Here is a 13587-nt window from a genome sequence, read left to right on the forward strand (position 1 = left end):
TCAATGAAGCTTGAATGCCGTGTAACAAAGATTTTCATGTTATCTTTGTGATAGAGAAATGAAAGCTGGATTCATAGCTAGCAGAACAACTCTATTCAGAGTTCTGGGGCTTCTTGTGGAATGGAGTACTTGAGGCAGAATCTGGAAGGTCAGAAGGAGTTAGCACCAAGGACAGGGGTGGGGTGGGGAACACTGGGCAGCAGAAGTATGGACCTTCATCCTGATGCTAGTTTTTCCCTGTTCTGTTCGAGAATCACTCTCTTTGCTGAAGAAGCAGAATGGCAGTTTAGTTTTTCATTAGGCTTACCCTTTGAAAGACGTCAAAATGTCTTACTTTTTTGTTCTTCTTGAAGACCAGATGAATGCCTACCCAAAGAAGGTCTCTAGGATTTTACATAAGTCAGAATTTCCATCTATGACTTACAGATAGAATGCATATAAAATGTGCAGAAAACAGGGAAGGGTAACCTGTATTCAAAAACACTGTGGCAGTTTCTGTGAGAGCTACCATCTTGCTTAGTTTTTAATCATCAGTGTTTAGGAAATACTTAACAAATGTTTGCCAAGTGAACAGTAACAACAGAAGTAGTAGTAATAGGTGGATGGAAAGTGATGAGTTGAAAGTTAAAATGGGTACATGTAAAGTTTAACCATCACAACCACAAGGATGAGAGTGGAGAAGGAATTGGCCTGGCGTAACTTAAAAGAGAAAAAAATTTTTTCTCTCTTTTAAGTGCATATGCAAATGATGAGGGGTTTCAGTTGTTATACGTTTAACAGGAGCCCCAAATGGGCTGCAGTGTTTTAAAGAAAAAGCTAATAAAATCTTAATGGAATAAATAAAAACAGAGTGATCAGGTAGGAAAATATACCAGTTCCTGGTATTCTGTGATGCTCACAGAACATATGATAAAAACCAAAAAAACCAAACCCAGTGCCATCGAATTGATTCTGACTCATAGCGAGCCTATAGGACAGAGTAGAAATGCGCCACAGAGTTTCCAAGGAGCGCCTGGTGGCTTCGAACTGCTGACCCTTTGGTTAGCAGCCGTAGCATTTAACCACTATGCCACCAGGGTTTCCCAGATCATATGACGGTTGTGTTCAATTCTAAGTACCATATTTTATCAGAAACATTGATCAATTTGAGTAAGTTTGGGCAACAAAAATATTGATAGGTCTGGAAACTAAATTATAGTAACTAAATCATACCAGGAATAGTTTAAGATATTGGTAATGTAGTAATGTTTAGTCTTGAGAAAAAAAATAAGATTAAAATGTAGATGTTATCACGATCTGCATGGCTGGCTACTGAGTAGCCTTGTTCAGTGTCACACCAAAGTGCAGAATTAGAACTACTGGAAAGAAATGTCCTTAAACTGAAATGCTTCAACATCAGGAAGAGTCTCCTAAAAATAGTCCTATGAAGCTACAGGTTGTGTGAAGTAGTGAGGTTTCTTTTCACCACGAGTATTCAAGAAGGGAGCTGGCAGGATTCTTGCATTAGGTGGGAGCCAGGACAGCTGGTGCCTAATTTCTCTACTGGCGCCAACCACTTACTCTGAAGTCCTTGAGGCAGAGAATGTGTCTTACTTAACATTGTATTCTTAGCACTAGCTTGGCAGAAGTTCATATAAAAAAGATGGAGGACTTTTAGTACAGAAATTATATACTTGAAAATAAACATTAAGAATCTTGTTTATCATAATTCCATTCCCCTCTGTAAAGTTAGAGTCAATTTCAATATATAATACTACACCAAGTTTTTATTTTTTGAATATTGTTAGATTTTGTCCACATTTCTTGATTTTGAATGCAAATTTATCTTAAAATCTGAGTTTCCTACTTAAATTTTTTTGTTGTGATAAAATATATATAACAAAACATTTGCCAATTCAATAATTTTTACATGTACAATTCAGTGATGTTAATTATATTCATCATGTTGTGCAACCGTTAACCACTATCCTTTTCCAAATTATTCCATCATTAACAGAAATTCAGCCCTCTAAGTAATAAATCCCTCTTTCTCCCTCCCTCCCACTCTATCTATATATTTACACATTTTGTTACTTATGGAAGCACTGTGTCACATTTAAAATTATAAAACTTTATTTCTGTGTTTATCTTACTGAGTCTTATCTCATTTATTTTATTCTTATCTTACTCTTTCATTTTTTTTGACAGAATTAAAATTGGTAAATAGTTTGACTTTTAGGTGTTTCCTATTTTTAGCCTCTTTTAATCTACTTATCTAGTACTACAAAAAAAAAAAACACTTGTATTTCATTTTTTCATAGCCTAAATGTCCTTATTCAGGGGCCCCACTTTTTGTTGGCTTCTACATTACTGATTTCAGCATTTTTGTTTATTAAGGTAGGGGCACCATCTAGTGGCAAGAGCATGTAACTGCTGGTTCTATATTAATGACAGGGTTTTTTTTTTCCCCTAACTTTTGGTCTACCGCTTTCAAGTAAATAAAAAAAGAAATTAATCACAAATATATTAAACAAAATTTAAAAATCAATAATAGCAATAACTTTTTGCTACCAGTGAGAGCAATAAAATTTGGCAATCTTTCACTAAGCAATTTCTAGTCAACTTGATAAGATAAGTTGTGTCGTAAGTCAGCTTCTCTTCATCTATTAAATTAAAATTGGAGACCTCTAATTCACAATTATAGGTCACGAGGAATGGAAGTAAGTGTTTGGGGGCTCTGTCAGATAGTTTCTTCCAACTGGGTGAATGCAGACACATCAATTATGAAGAGATTTCTGACTGTATGTGACTTTACAGCGTGAACATAGCTACAGACCTGGCTCTTCAGCTTGGCAGAGAGTGATCTTTTACAGAATTTGGACTTCAAAAAAAAATGTCATCCAATAATAATGATTTTTTCTTTCTCCTTTGATCCAGGTGGGTTGAGACCAATTGATGCACCTTAGATGGCCGCTTGTTAGCATTTAAGACCCTAGACGCCACATTTCAAAGTGGGATGCAGAATGTTTTCATAATGGAATTATTTTGCCAATTGACTTAGAAGTCCCCTTAAGCCATAGTCCCCAAACCTCCACCCTTGCTCCGCTGACCTTTGAAGTATTCAGTTTATCCCGGAAACTTCTTTGCTTTTGGTCCAGTCCAGACCAGTTGAGCTGACCTTCCATGTATTGAGTATTGTCCTTCCCTTCACCTAAAGCAGTTCTTATCTACTAATTAATCAGTAAAAAACCCTCTCCCACCCTCCCTCCCTCCCCCCCTCGTAACCACAAAAGTATGTGTTCTTCTCAGTTTATACTATTTCTCAAGATCTTATAATAGTGGTCTTATACAATATTTGTCCTTTTGCCTCTAATTTTGCTCAGCATAATGCCTTCCAGGTTCCTCCATGTTATGAAATGTTTCACAGATTCCTCACTGTTCTTTATCGATGCGTAGTATTCCATTGTGTGAATATACCACAATTTATTTAACCACTCATCTGTTGATGGACACCTTGGTTGCTTCCAGCTTTTTGCTATTGTAAACAGAGCTGCAATAAACATGGTTGTGCATATATCTGTTTGTGTGAAGGCTCTTGTTTCTCCAGGGTATACTCCGAGGAGTGGGATTTCTGGGTTGTATGGTAGTTCTATTTCTAACTGTTTAAGATAACGCCAAATAGATTTCCAAAGTGGTTGTACCATTTTACATTCCCACCAGCAGTGTATAAGAGTTCCAATCTCTCTGCAGCCTCTCCAACATTTATTATTTTGTGTTTTTTGGATTAATGCCAGCCTTGTTGGAGTGAGATGGAATCTCATCGTAGTTTTAATTTGCATTTCTCTAATGGCTAATGATCGAGAGACAGAAAGGGCCACATGAACTAGAGACTTACATCATCCTGAGACCAGAAGAACTAGATGGTGCCCGGCTACAACCGATGACTACCCTGGCAGGGAGCACAACAGAGAACCCCTGAGGGAGCAGGAGATCAGTGGGATGCAGACCCCAAATTCTCACAAAAATACCATACTTAATGGTCTGACTGAGACTAGAGGAATCCCAGCGGTCATGGTCCCCAAACCTTCTGTTGGCCCAGGACGGGAACCATTCCCGAAGACAACTCAGCAGACATGAAAGGGACTGGACAGTGGGTAGGAGAGAGATGCTGATGAAGAGTGAGCTAATGATTATCAGGTGGACACTTGAGACTGTGTTAGCATCTCCTGTCTGGAGGGGGGATGGGAGGATAGAGAGAGCTGGAAGCTGGCAAAATTGTCACAAAAGGAGAGACTGGAAGGGCTGACTCAGGGGGAGAGCAAGTGGGAGAACGGAGTAAGGTGTATATAAACTTATATGTGACAGTCTGACTTGATTTGTAAACGTTCACTTGAAGCTCAATAAAAGTTAATAAAAAAAAATAATGATTTTTTTTTCTGTCAAGAGGTAAGTCTTCAAGTGAAAGGCTTAAGCTCTTAGTGATGAGCAGTCTTCACCACAACTTAGTTATGTTAGGAAATCTTGGTATCTTGCTCTCAACAATAAAAATCCTGGCATTTCACCCTGAAGGGATGAACTCAGGCCAATCAAGACAATGAATACATCACTAGGATACCATGCAGACAAGCCACAGAAGTATCTTTATTGCCAGCGCCAGTGTCATAAAGAAATGTTTTAAATCTCATCGCTTGTTTAAAAAACTTATTTGAGCATTTCTTTCTTCGAAAGTCAGCAAACGCCAGTTTGGATAAGCGGAGCCTTTTATTCATTGGCATTTTCTTCTCACAGCATGCAAGACTGTATCCAAGGGCTAAAATTTGCTGGTATTTCCAATTTTCATTAGTTCTGTTAAGAATACTTCAATATCAAGAGGCATGTTTCTGACTGCTAACTCTTCTCTGTGAGTAAAGGAGAATATGGACTGGCATTAGGTATGATCTCTTATTTGGGTAGTAATATCCTTTTCTGCTGTATGCATAGGTGGTGCTCTGTCTTTCCAGCCTAAAAGACAGCTAACAAAATAGTTTATTTAAAAAAAAAAGTCTTTTCCTGTACCATAATTATCCAGTGATAAACAGAAAATAAAAGATGTACAACTTTTTTTTTATATGTACCACACATAAGCTAATATGTGGATCATACTATGTGTCAGTGGTTTCTTCCAGCTGTAAAATGAAGTAACTGAATAACAATGTACTAATTGTTACTGAATAACACTGGCATTAAATAACATTCCACAGGGTCATGTGAGGAAATAATTTTGCCTTTTCTCTGAAGTACCTGTCATTAATTCTGAGGCTGATTTTTAAAATTTTTTTCCCCAACTCCCAAGATTCTAAATTATGCCGTTGACAATGCCTGGAGTTTACAGAGCAGTAAACAATCAGAGCCCAATAATTCCACTTGTGATTAGTAGCCACAGCTAATGTAGAATTCTTAGGCAAGAATAATTTCACTTAATAACTGTCAAGGATTGAACTGTGTCCCCCCGCAAATATCTATCAACTGGGCTAGGTCATGATTCCCTTGTATGATTGTCTACCATTTTATCTTCTGATATGATTTCCCTATATGTTATAAATCCTATCACTATGATGTAATAGGACAGATTAGTGGCAGTTATATTGGTGAGAGGTACAAGATTAGTGTTTTAAGCCAATCTCTTTGAGATATAAAAGAGAGAAGCGAGCAGAGAGACATGGGGACCTCATACCACCAAGAAAGCAGTGCTGGGAGCAGAGCACGTCCTTTGGACGTGGGGTTCCTGCACTGAGATGGTCCCAGACCAAGGGAAGATGGAGGACAAGGACCTTCCTCCGAGCCGAAAGAGAAAGAAAGCCTTCCTCTGGGGCTGACATCCTGAATTTGGACTTCTAACCTAGTGGACTGTGAGAGAATAAATTTTTCTTTGTTAAAGGCATCCACTTGCGGTATTTCTTTTATAGCAGCACTAGATGACCAACACAATGTATAATTTCACTTAATAACTCAATAAATATTTGTTGTTGTTAAGTGCTGTTGGGTCAGTTCCGACTCATTAGTGACCCTACGTAGAACAGAACAAAACACTGCCCGGTCCTGTGCCATTCTCACAATCGTTGTTATGCTTGAACCCATTATTGCAGCCACTGTGTCAATCCATCTTGTTGAGGGTCTTCCTATTTTTTGTTGGCCCTCTACTTTACCAAGCATGATGTCCCTCTCCAGTAACTGATTCCTCTGATAACAGGTCCAAAGTATGTGAGACTTAGTCTCCTCATCCTTGCTTCCAAGAAGCATTCTGGTTCTACTTCCAAGACAGATTTGTTTGTTCTTTTGGCAGTCCAAGGTATATTCAATGTTCTTCACTGACACCACAGTTCAAAGGCATCAATTCTTCCTCAGTCTTCCTTATTCATTGTCCAGCTTTCACATGCATGTGAAGCAACTGAAAACACCATGGCTTGAGTCAGGCGCACCTTAGTCTTCAGGGTGACATCTTTGCTTTTCAACACTTTAAAGAGGTCGTCTGCAGCAAATTTGCCCAATGCAATGAATCTTTTGATTTCCTGACTGCTGCTTCAATGAGTGTTAATTGTGGATCCAAATAAAATGAAATCCTTGACAACTTCAATCCTTTCTATGTTTATCATGATGTTGCTCATTGCTCCAGTTGTGAGAATTTTTGTTTTCTTTATGTTGAGGTGTAATCCATATTGAAGGCTGTGGTCTTTGATCTTCATTAGTAAGTGCTTCAAGTCCTCTTCACTTTCAGCAAGCAAGGTTGTGTCATCTGCATAACGCAGGTTGTTAATGAGTCTCCCTCCAATCTTGATGCCCTTTTGTCCTCCATATAGTCCAGCTTCTTGGATTATTTGCTCAGCATACAGATTGAAAAGGTATGATGAAAGGATACAACCCTGACACACACCTTTCCTGACTTTCAGCCATGCAGTATCCCCTTGTTTGGTTCGAATGACTGCCTTTTGATCTACATACAGGTTCCTCATGAGCACAAACAAATGTTCTGGGATTCCCACCATTCCCAGTGTTATCCATAATTTATTATGATCCACACAGTCGAATGCCTTTGCATAGTCAATAAAACATAAGTGAACATCCTTCTGGTATTCTCTGCTCTCAGCCAGGATCCACCTGACATCTGCAATGATATCCCTCATTTTGCCTCTTCTTAATCCGGCTTGAATTTCTGGCAGTTCCCTGTCGATATACTGCTGCAGTCACTTTTGAATGATCTTCAGCAAAATTTTACTTGTGTTTAGTATTAGTGATACTGTTCGATAATTTCCAGATTTGGTTGCATCACCTTTCTTGGAAATAGGCATAAATATGGATCTCTTCCAGTCGGTTGGCCAGACAGCTGTCTTCCAAATTTCTTGGCATGGACGACTGAGCACTTCCAGTGCTGCATCCATTTGTTGAAACATCTCAATTGGTATTGTCAATTCCTGGAACCTTGTTTTTTTGCCAATGCCTTCAGTGCAGCTTGGAGTTCTTCCTTCAGTACCATCGGCTCCTGGTCATATGCTACCTCCTGAAATGGTTGAATGTCGACCAATTCTTTTTAGTATACTGACTCTGAGTATTCCTTCCATCTTCTTCTGATGTTTCCTGCGTCGTTTAATATATTCCCTGTATAATCCTTCGATATTGCAACTCGAGGCTTGAATTTTTTCTTCAGTTCTTTCAGCTTGAGAAATGCTGAGTGTGTTCTTCCCTTTTCATTTTCTACCTCCAGGTCTTTGTACATGTCATTATAATACTTTACTTTGTCTTCTCGAGCGGCCATTTGGAATCTTCTGCTCAGCTCTTTTACTTCATCCTTTTGCTTTAGCTACTCGAGGTTCAAGAGCAGTTTCAGAGACTCTTCTGCTATCTGTTTTGGTCTTTTCTTTCTTTCCTGTCTTTTTAATGACTTCTTGCTTTCTTCATGTATGATGTCCTTGATATCATTCCACAATTTGCCTGGTCTTTGGTCAGTAGTGTTCAGTGTATCAAATCTATTCTTGAGATGCTCTCTAAATTCAAGTGGGATATGCTCAAGGTCATATTTTGGCTCTCACAGACTTGTTCTAATCTTCTTCATTTTCAACTTGAACTTGCATATGAGCAATTGATGGTTTGTTCCACAGCCACCCCTGGCCTTGTTCTGACTGATGATTCTGAGCTTTTCCATGATCTCTTTCCACAGATGTAGTCGATTTGATTCCTGTGTATTATATCTGGTGAAGTCCATGTGTATAGTCGCTGTTTATGTTGGTGAAAAAAGGTATTTGCAATAAAGAAGTTGTTGGTCTTGCAAAATTCTATCATGCCATCTTCTGCATTGTTTCTATCACCAAGACTGTATTTTCCAATTACCAATCCTTCCTCTTTGTCTCCAACTCTTGCATTCCAATTATGAGTAATTATCAATGCATCTTGATTGCATGTTTGATCAATTTCAGACTGCAGAAGTTAGTAAAAATCTTTAATTTCTTCATCTCTGGCCTTAGTAGCTGGTGCGTAAATTGGAATAATAGTCATATTAACTGGTCTTCCTTGTAGGCATATGGATATTATCCTATCACTGACAGCACTGTACTTCAGGATACATCTTAAGATGTTCTTTTTGATGATGAATGCAATGCTATTCCTCTTCAATCTGCCACTCCTGGCATAGCAGACCATACGATTGATTTAAAATGGCCAACACTGGTCCATTTCAGCTCACTGATGCCCAGGATATTGATGTTTATACATTCCATTTCATTTCTGACGATTTCCAATTTTCCTAGATCATACTTTGTACATTCCATGTTCCAGTTATTAATAGATGTTTGCAGCTGTTTCTTCTCATTTTGAGTCGTGCCACGTCAGCAAATGAAGGTCCTGAAAGCTTGACTCCATCCACGTCATTAAGGTCAACACTATTTTGAGGAGGCAGCTCTTCCCCAGTCGTATTTTGAGTGCCTTCCAACCTGGGGGGCTCATCTTCTGACACTATATGAGATAATGTTCTGCTGCTATTCATAAGGTAGACTGCCGGGTCCTTCTTCCTAGTCTGTCTTAGTTTGGAAGCTCAGCTGAAACAGGTCCACCATGGGTGACCCTGCTGGTACTTGAATAGTGGTAGCACAGCTTCCACCATCACAGCAACACACAAGCACTCCCCAGTATGATAAACTGACAGTTGCATGGGGGAATAAATATTTACTGTGTGCTTATTACATGTCAGGCACTATCTGAGGTGCCAAGGGTATAGCAATGAAAAATATAAAGTCCCTGCTCTCATGAAGTTTATACTATAGAAATGGAAATGGACAGTAAACAACAACAAAAAAATTAAACATCAGATGGTGATGAGAGCTAAGAAGAAAAATAAAGTAGGAAAAAGGAATAAAGAGGACGGGGGAGGAGGTAGAGGAGAAAAAAGATGAAGAAGGCAGAGCGTGATCAGGGAAGGCCTCACTAATAGGGGAGTATCCACACAGATACCTGGATAAAGTGAAGGAGTGGGCCATGTAGAAATCTGTAGGAAGAATATACCAGGCAGAGGAAAGAGTGAGAACAAAGTACCCGAAGCAGGAGCAGGTCTGGTCTGTTCCAGGAACAAGAAGGAGGCCATGTGGCTGAAGCAGAATCAGCAATGGGGAGTGGTAGGAGATCCGATCAGAGAGAAAGGGTTATGACGGTGTAGGGGCGATTACGGAGTGTCTTGGCAAGAACTCTTTGGCTTTCATTCTAGGTGAGATAGGAAATCACTGGAGAGTTTGAGCAGAGGAGTGACATGATCTGACTTACCGTTTCAAAGGAACACTCTGTCTGTTTTGTGGAGTCTAGACTGTAGGGCAACGAGGATGGAAGCAATGAGACCAGTCAGAAGTAAAGCAAGTGAGCAATGAGGGTAGACTGGGCCAAGGTGATTTTGGTGGAGGTGGTTTAGTATAGCATCCTGGTTAACAGGCAAAAATAACTTTTGAGAGTCTGGGATGACACCTTCTGGCTCAGATAGTCTTAAAAAGTTTTACACTGGGAGAAGAGTCAATGTAAATGCTTAGATTGAAGTTCCTCCAGAAGGAAAACAAAAACAAAAAAACTAGTAGTATTCTGTAACTTAGCAGAACCCAACACATTCATAGCCAGCAGAGAGGGAGAGGTGGTCAAACTCAGACAAGACTGCCCTGCTTAGCTGAGGGTTCTGAGCAGGAGTGAGGGCAATCTCACTTGAGTGTGTCTGTACATGTGAGGCTGGACTGCGTACTGGACTTGTCTTTCGGATTCCTCTGAAGATAAGTGGGATCTAGCACAGAGAATCCATGATATGGTTGCACTGCGCAATGCAGGCCTGTGTGCTCTCATTCATAATTCATGCCCTGACTGTGACTGATGCAATGAAGCTGTGTATGAGAAAGCAGGGAGTGGAAGTATCTCACAAAATAGGGGACTGTTTTATGTTATTTTAAATTCTTACATGATTTATCTTCTGGTTACAAGAAAGCTATTCTTACTATCATTTCCACTTCTAACTTTGAGGTAATAGAGATACATCTTTTTGTGGGAAAAGCTGTTGAAAATTCTTTTCAGTCTTATTTGGAAATGCTGAAGATCAACTGGATATCAATATTCACAGCACAAGGTATACCTCATATGACCAGATAGAATGAGTATATTAATTTTGTATACAAGAGGCCTCTTAAGCACTAAGCACATATAAAAAGGGTAATAGATATACATACATTATCAAATCAATTTTACTATACCTTCCTTTCACTTAAAATAATCATTATAGTCCATGTTACCATTTACATAATGACCTGAAAGCCTCCTGAAAGGAAGCTTATGGAATTATATTAAGACAAATGAAGACTCGGCCTACCGTGGTGATGTAACGGGAGTGGAATTCTGGAGCATCTTTCAAGAACGTAAGGCCAGGGTGTGTATCCACCACATCCTGAAAAAGATCAAAACCAAACTATATTAGCAAAGACACACACGCAAAGAATAAGAATTTTTTCTTCCTGTAGAGTAAGTTGCTAGCAGAGTAAACTCGTTATTTTTGAGTATGGAACAATGCACTTAAAATTTAATTAATACTATATAAAATTTAATTAATACTGTATGAGCTTTTCTGTATGTATATTATACTTCAGTAAAAATTTAAATTTTTATTTAGCTATATTTGTTGATTGGTGAATCAGATGTCATAGAAATATGTATAGTGTATATTCTAACACATCAAGACATGTCAGGAAGAATTAATCCCACAGATCTTAATAGAGGTTATTAAGTGAAATTTACACATGAAGGACAACAGACACACCCCAACTAGAATTATTCTTTTTTAATTTTGAAAAATTAATCATGTAGCCAAGCAGCCTCCAATTTGTCTATGTTAAATTGTATGAGTCACCTGATATTCATCTTGAGACCCTTAATTACATCTGTAAAGACCCCTTTTCCAAAGGTCATATTCATAGGTTACGTGGGTTAGGACATGCACATATCTTTTTTGGGGGCCACCATTCAACCTACTGTATACCCTTTACCCACCCACCCCCTTGAAGGTAACTACTCTTTTCAGTTTTTGTTTCCTTCTTCCTGTATTTCTTTTAGACAAGGTCCCTAAAACTAAAAAACCAAACTCATTGCCATTGAATTGAATTCCGACTCATAGTGATCCTACAGGACAGAGCAGAACTGCCCCATAGGGTTTCCAAGGCCGTAAATCTTTATGGAAGCAGTGTCACATCTTCCTCCTGTGGAGCAGCTAGTGGGTTCGAACTATCCATCTTTTGATTAAGAGGCGAGCGCTTCACCACTGAGCCATCAGGGCTCCTTTACAAGGTCCCCAGGTGGTGAAAAGGTTTGTGTGTGAATGCTAAGCTAAAGGTTGGCAATTCAAACCCACCTAGCGCTACCGCAGAAGAACAGTCCAGGCAATCTGCTTCTGTTAAGATGACAGCCAAGAAAACATTATGGAGCAGTTCTACTCTGTAATACATGGGGCCACAATGAACTGAAATGCACTCCACGGCAACAACGCTTCTTTTGCACAAATGAGCAGACATATCTATCTCCTTATATCCCCCTTTTTTAGTCATTTTTAACAAAATTTTTATTGTGCTTTAAGTGAAAGGTTACAAATCAAGTCAGTCTCTCATACAAAAGTTTATATACACCTTGCTATATACTCTCTCCCCGTAATGAGACAGCATACGCCTTCCCTCCACTCTCTCTTTTCCTGTCCATTCCGCCAGCTTCTGACCCCCTCTCAACTCTCCTCCAGACAGGAGCTGACCACATGGTTTCATGTGTCTACTTGATCCATGAAGCTCACTTTTCACCAGTATCATTTTCTATCCCATAGTCCAGTCCAATCCCTGTCTGAAAAGTTGGCTTTGGGAATGGTTCCTGTCTTGGGCTAACAGAAGGTCCGGGGACCATGACCTCCGGGGTCCTCCTAGTCTCAGTCAGACCATTAAGTCTGGTCTTTTTACGAGAACTTGGGGTCTGCATCCCACTGATCTGCTCCCTCAGGGGTTCTCTGTTGGTTCCCTGTCAGGGCAATCATTGGTTGTAGCCGGGCACCATCCAGTTCTTCTGGCCTCAGGCTAATGTAGTCTCCGCTTTATGTGACCCATTCTGTCTCTTGGGCTCATAATTACCTTGTGCCTTTGGTGTTCTTCATTCTTCCTTTGCTCCAGGTGGCTTGAGACCACTTGATGCATCATAGATGGCCGTTTAAGACCACAGATGCCACTCTCCAAAGTGGGATGCAGAATGTTTTCTTAATAGATTTTATTATGCCAATTGACTTAGATGTCCCCTGAAACCATGGTCCCCATACCCCGTCCCCTGCTACTCTGGCCTTCGAAGCATTCAGTTTATTCAGGGAACTTCTTTGCTTTTGCTTTAGTCCAGTTGTGCTGACCTCTCCTGTACTGTGTGTTCTATTTCCCTTCGCCTAAAACAGCTCTGGAAACCCTGGTGACATGGTGGCTAAGTGCTACGGCTGCTAACCAAAGGGTCAGCAGTTTGAATCTGCCAGGCGCTCCTTGGAAACTCTATGGAGCAGTTCTACTCTGTCCTATAGGCTCGCTATGAGTCAGAATTGACTTGACGGCAATGGGTTTTAAAATAGCTCTTATCTACTATCTAATTAATGAAAACCCTTCTCCCTCCCTCCCCACTCTCGAAACTATCAAAGAATATGTTCTCCTCTGTTTAAACTATTTCTTCAGTTCTTGTAATAGTGGTCTTATACAATATTTGTCCTTTTGCAACTGACTTAATTTCACTCAGCATAACGCCTTCCAGATTTGTCCATGTTATGATATGCTTCATGGATTCATCACTGTTCTTTATAGATGCGTAGTATTCCACTGTGTGAAATATACCGTAATTTATATATCCACTCATCCATTGATGGGCACCTTGGTTTCTTCCATCTTTTTGCTATTGTAAACAGTGCTGCAATGAACATGGATATGCATATATCTGTTCGTGTAAATGCTCTTATTTCTCTAGGATATATTCGAAGCAGTGGGATTACTGGATCGTATGGTAGTTCTATTTCCTGTTTTTCAAGGAAGCGCCAAGTCGATTTCCAAGGTGGCTGTACCATTT

General features: G+C 39.6%; 1 protein-coding gene across 3 annotated transcripts in view; it reads right to left on the reverse strand.

Annotated features, from left to right (window-relative positions):
• PPP2R3A (protein phosphatase 2 regulatory subunit B''alpha) overlaps positions 1-13587 on the reverse strand; it is a 281206-nt gene that overhangs the window by 79502 nt on the left and 188117 nt on the right. For all 3 annotated transcript variants that reach the window (XM_049870480.1, XM_049870478.1, XM_049870479.1), the window contains one exon: positions 10838-10912. In XM_049870480.1, the coding sequence (XP_049726437.1) occupies positions 10838-10912 (75 nt within the window). The remainder of the gene's footprint in view (positions 1-10837; positions 10913-13587) is intronic.

Source organism: Elephas maximus, chromosome 26, assembly GCF_024166365.1.
Source record: "Elephas maximus indicus isolate mEleMax1 chromosome 26, mEleMax1 primary haplotype, whole genome shotgun sequence".
NCBI classification, from domain to species: Eukaryota; Metazoa; Chordata; class Mammalia; order Proboscidea; family Elephantidae; genus Elephas; species Elephas maximus.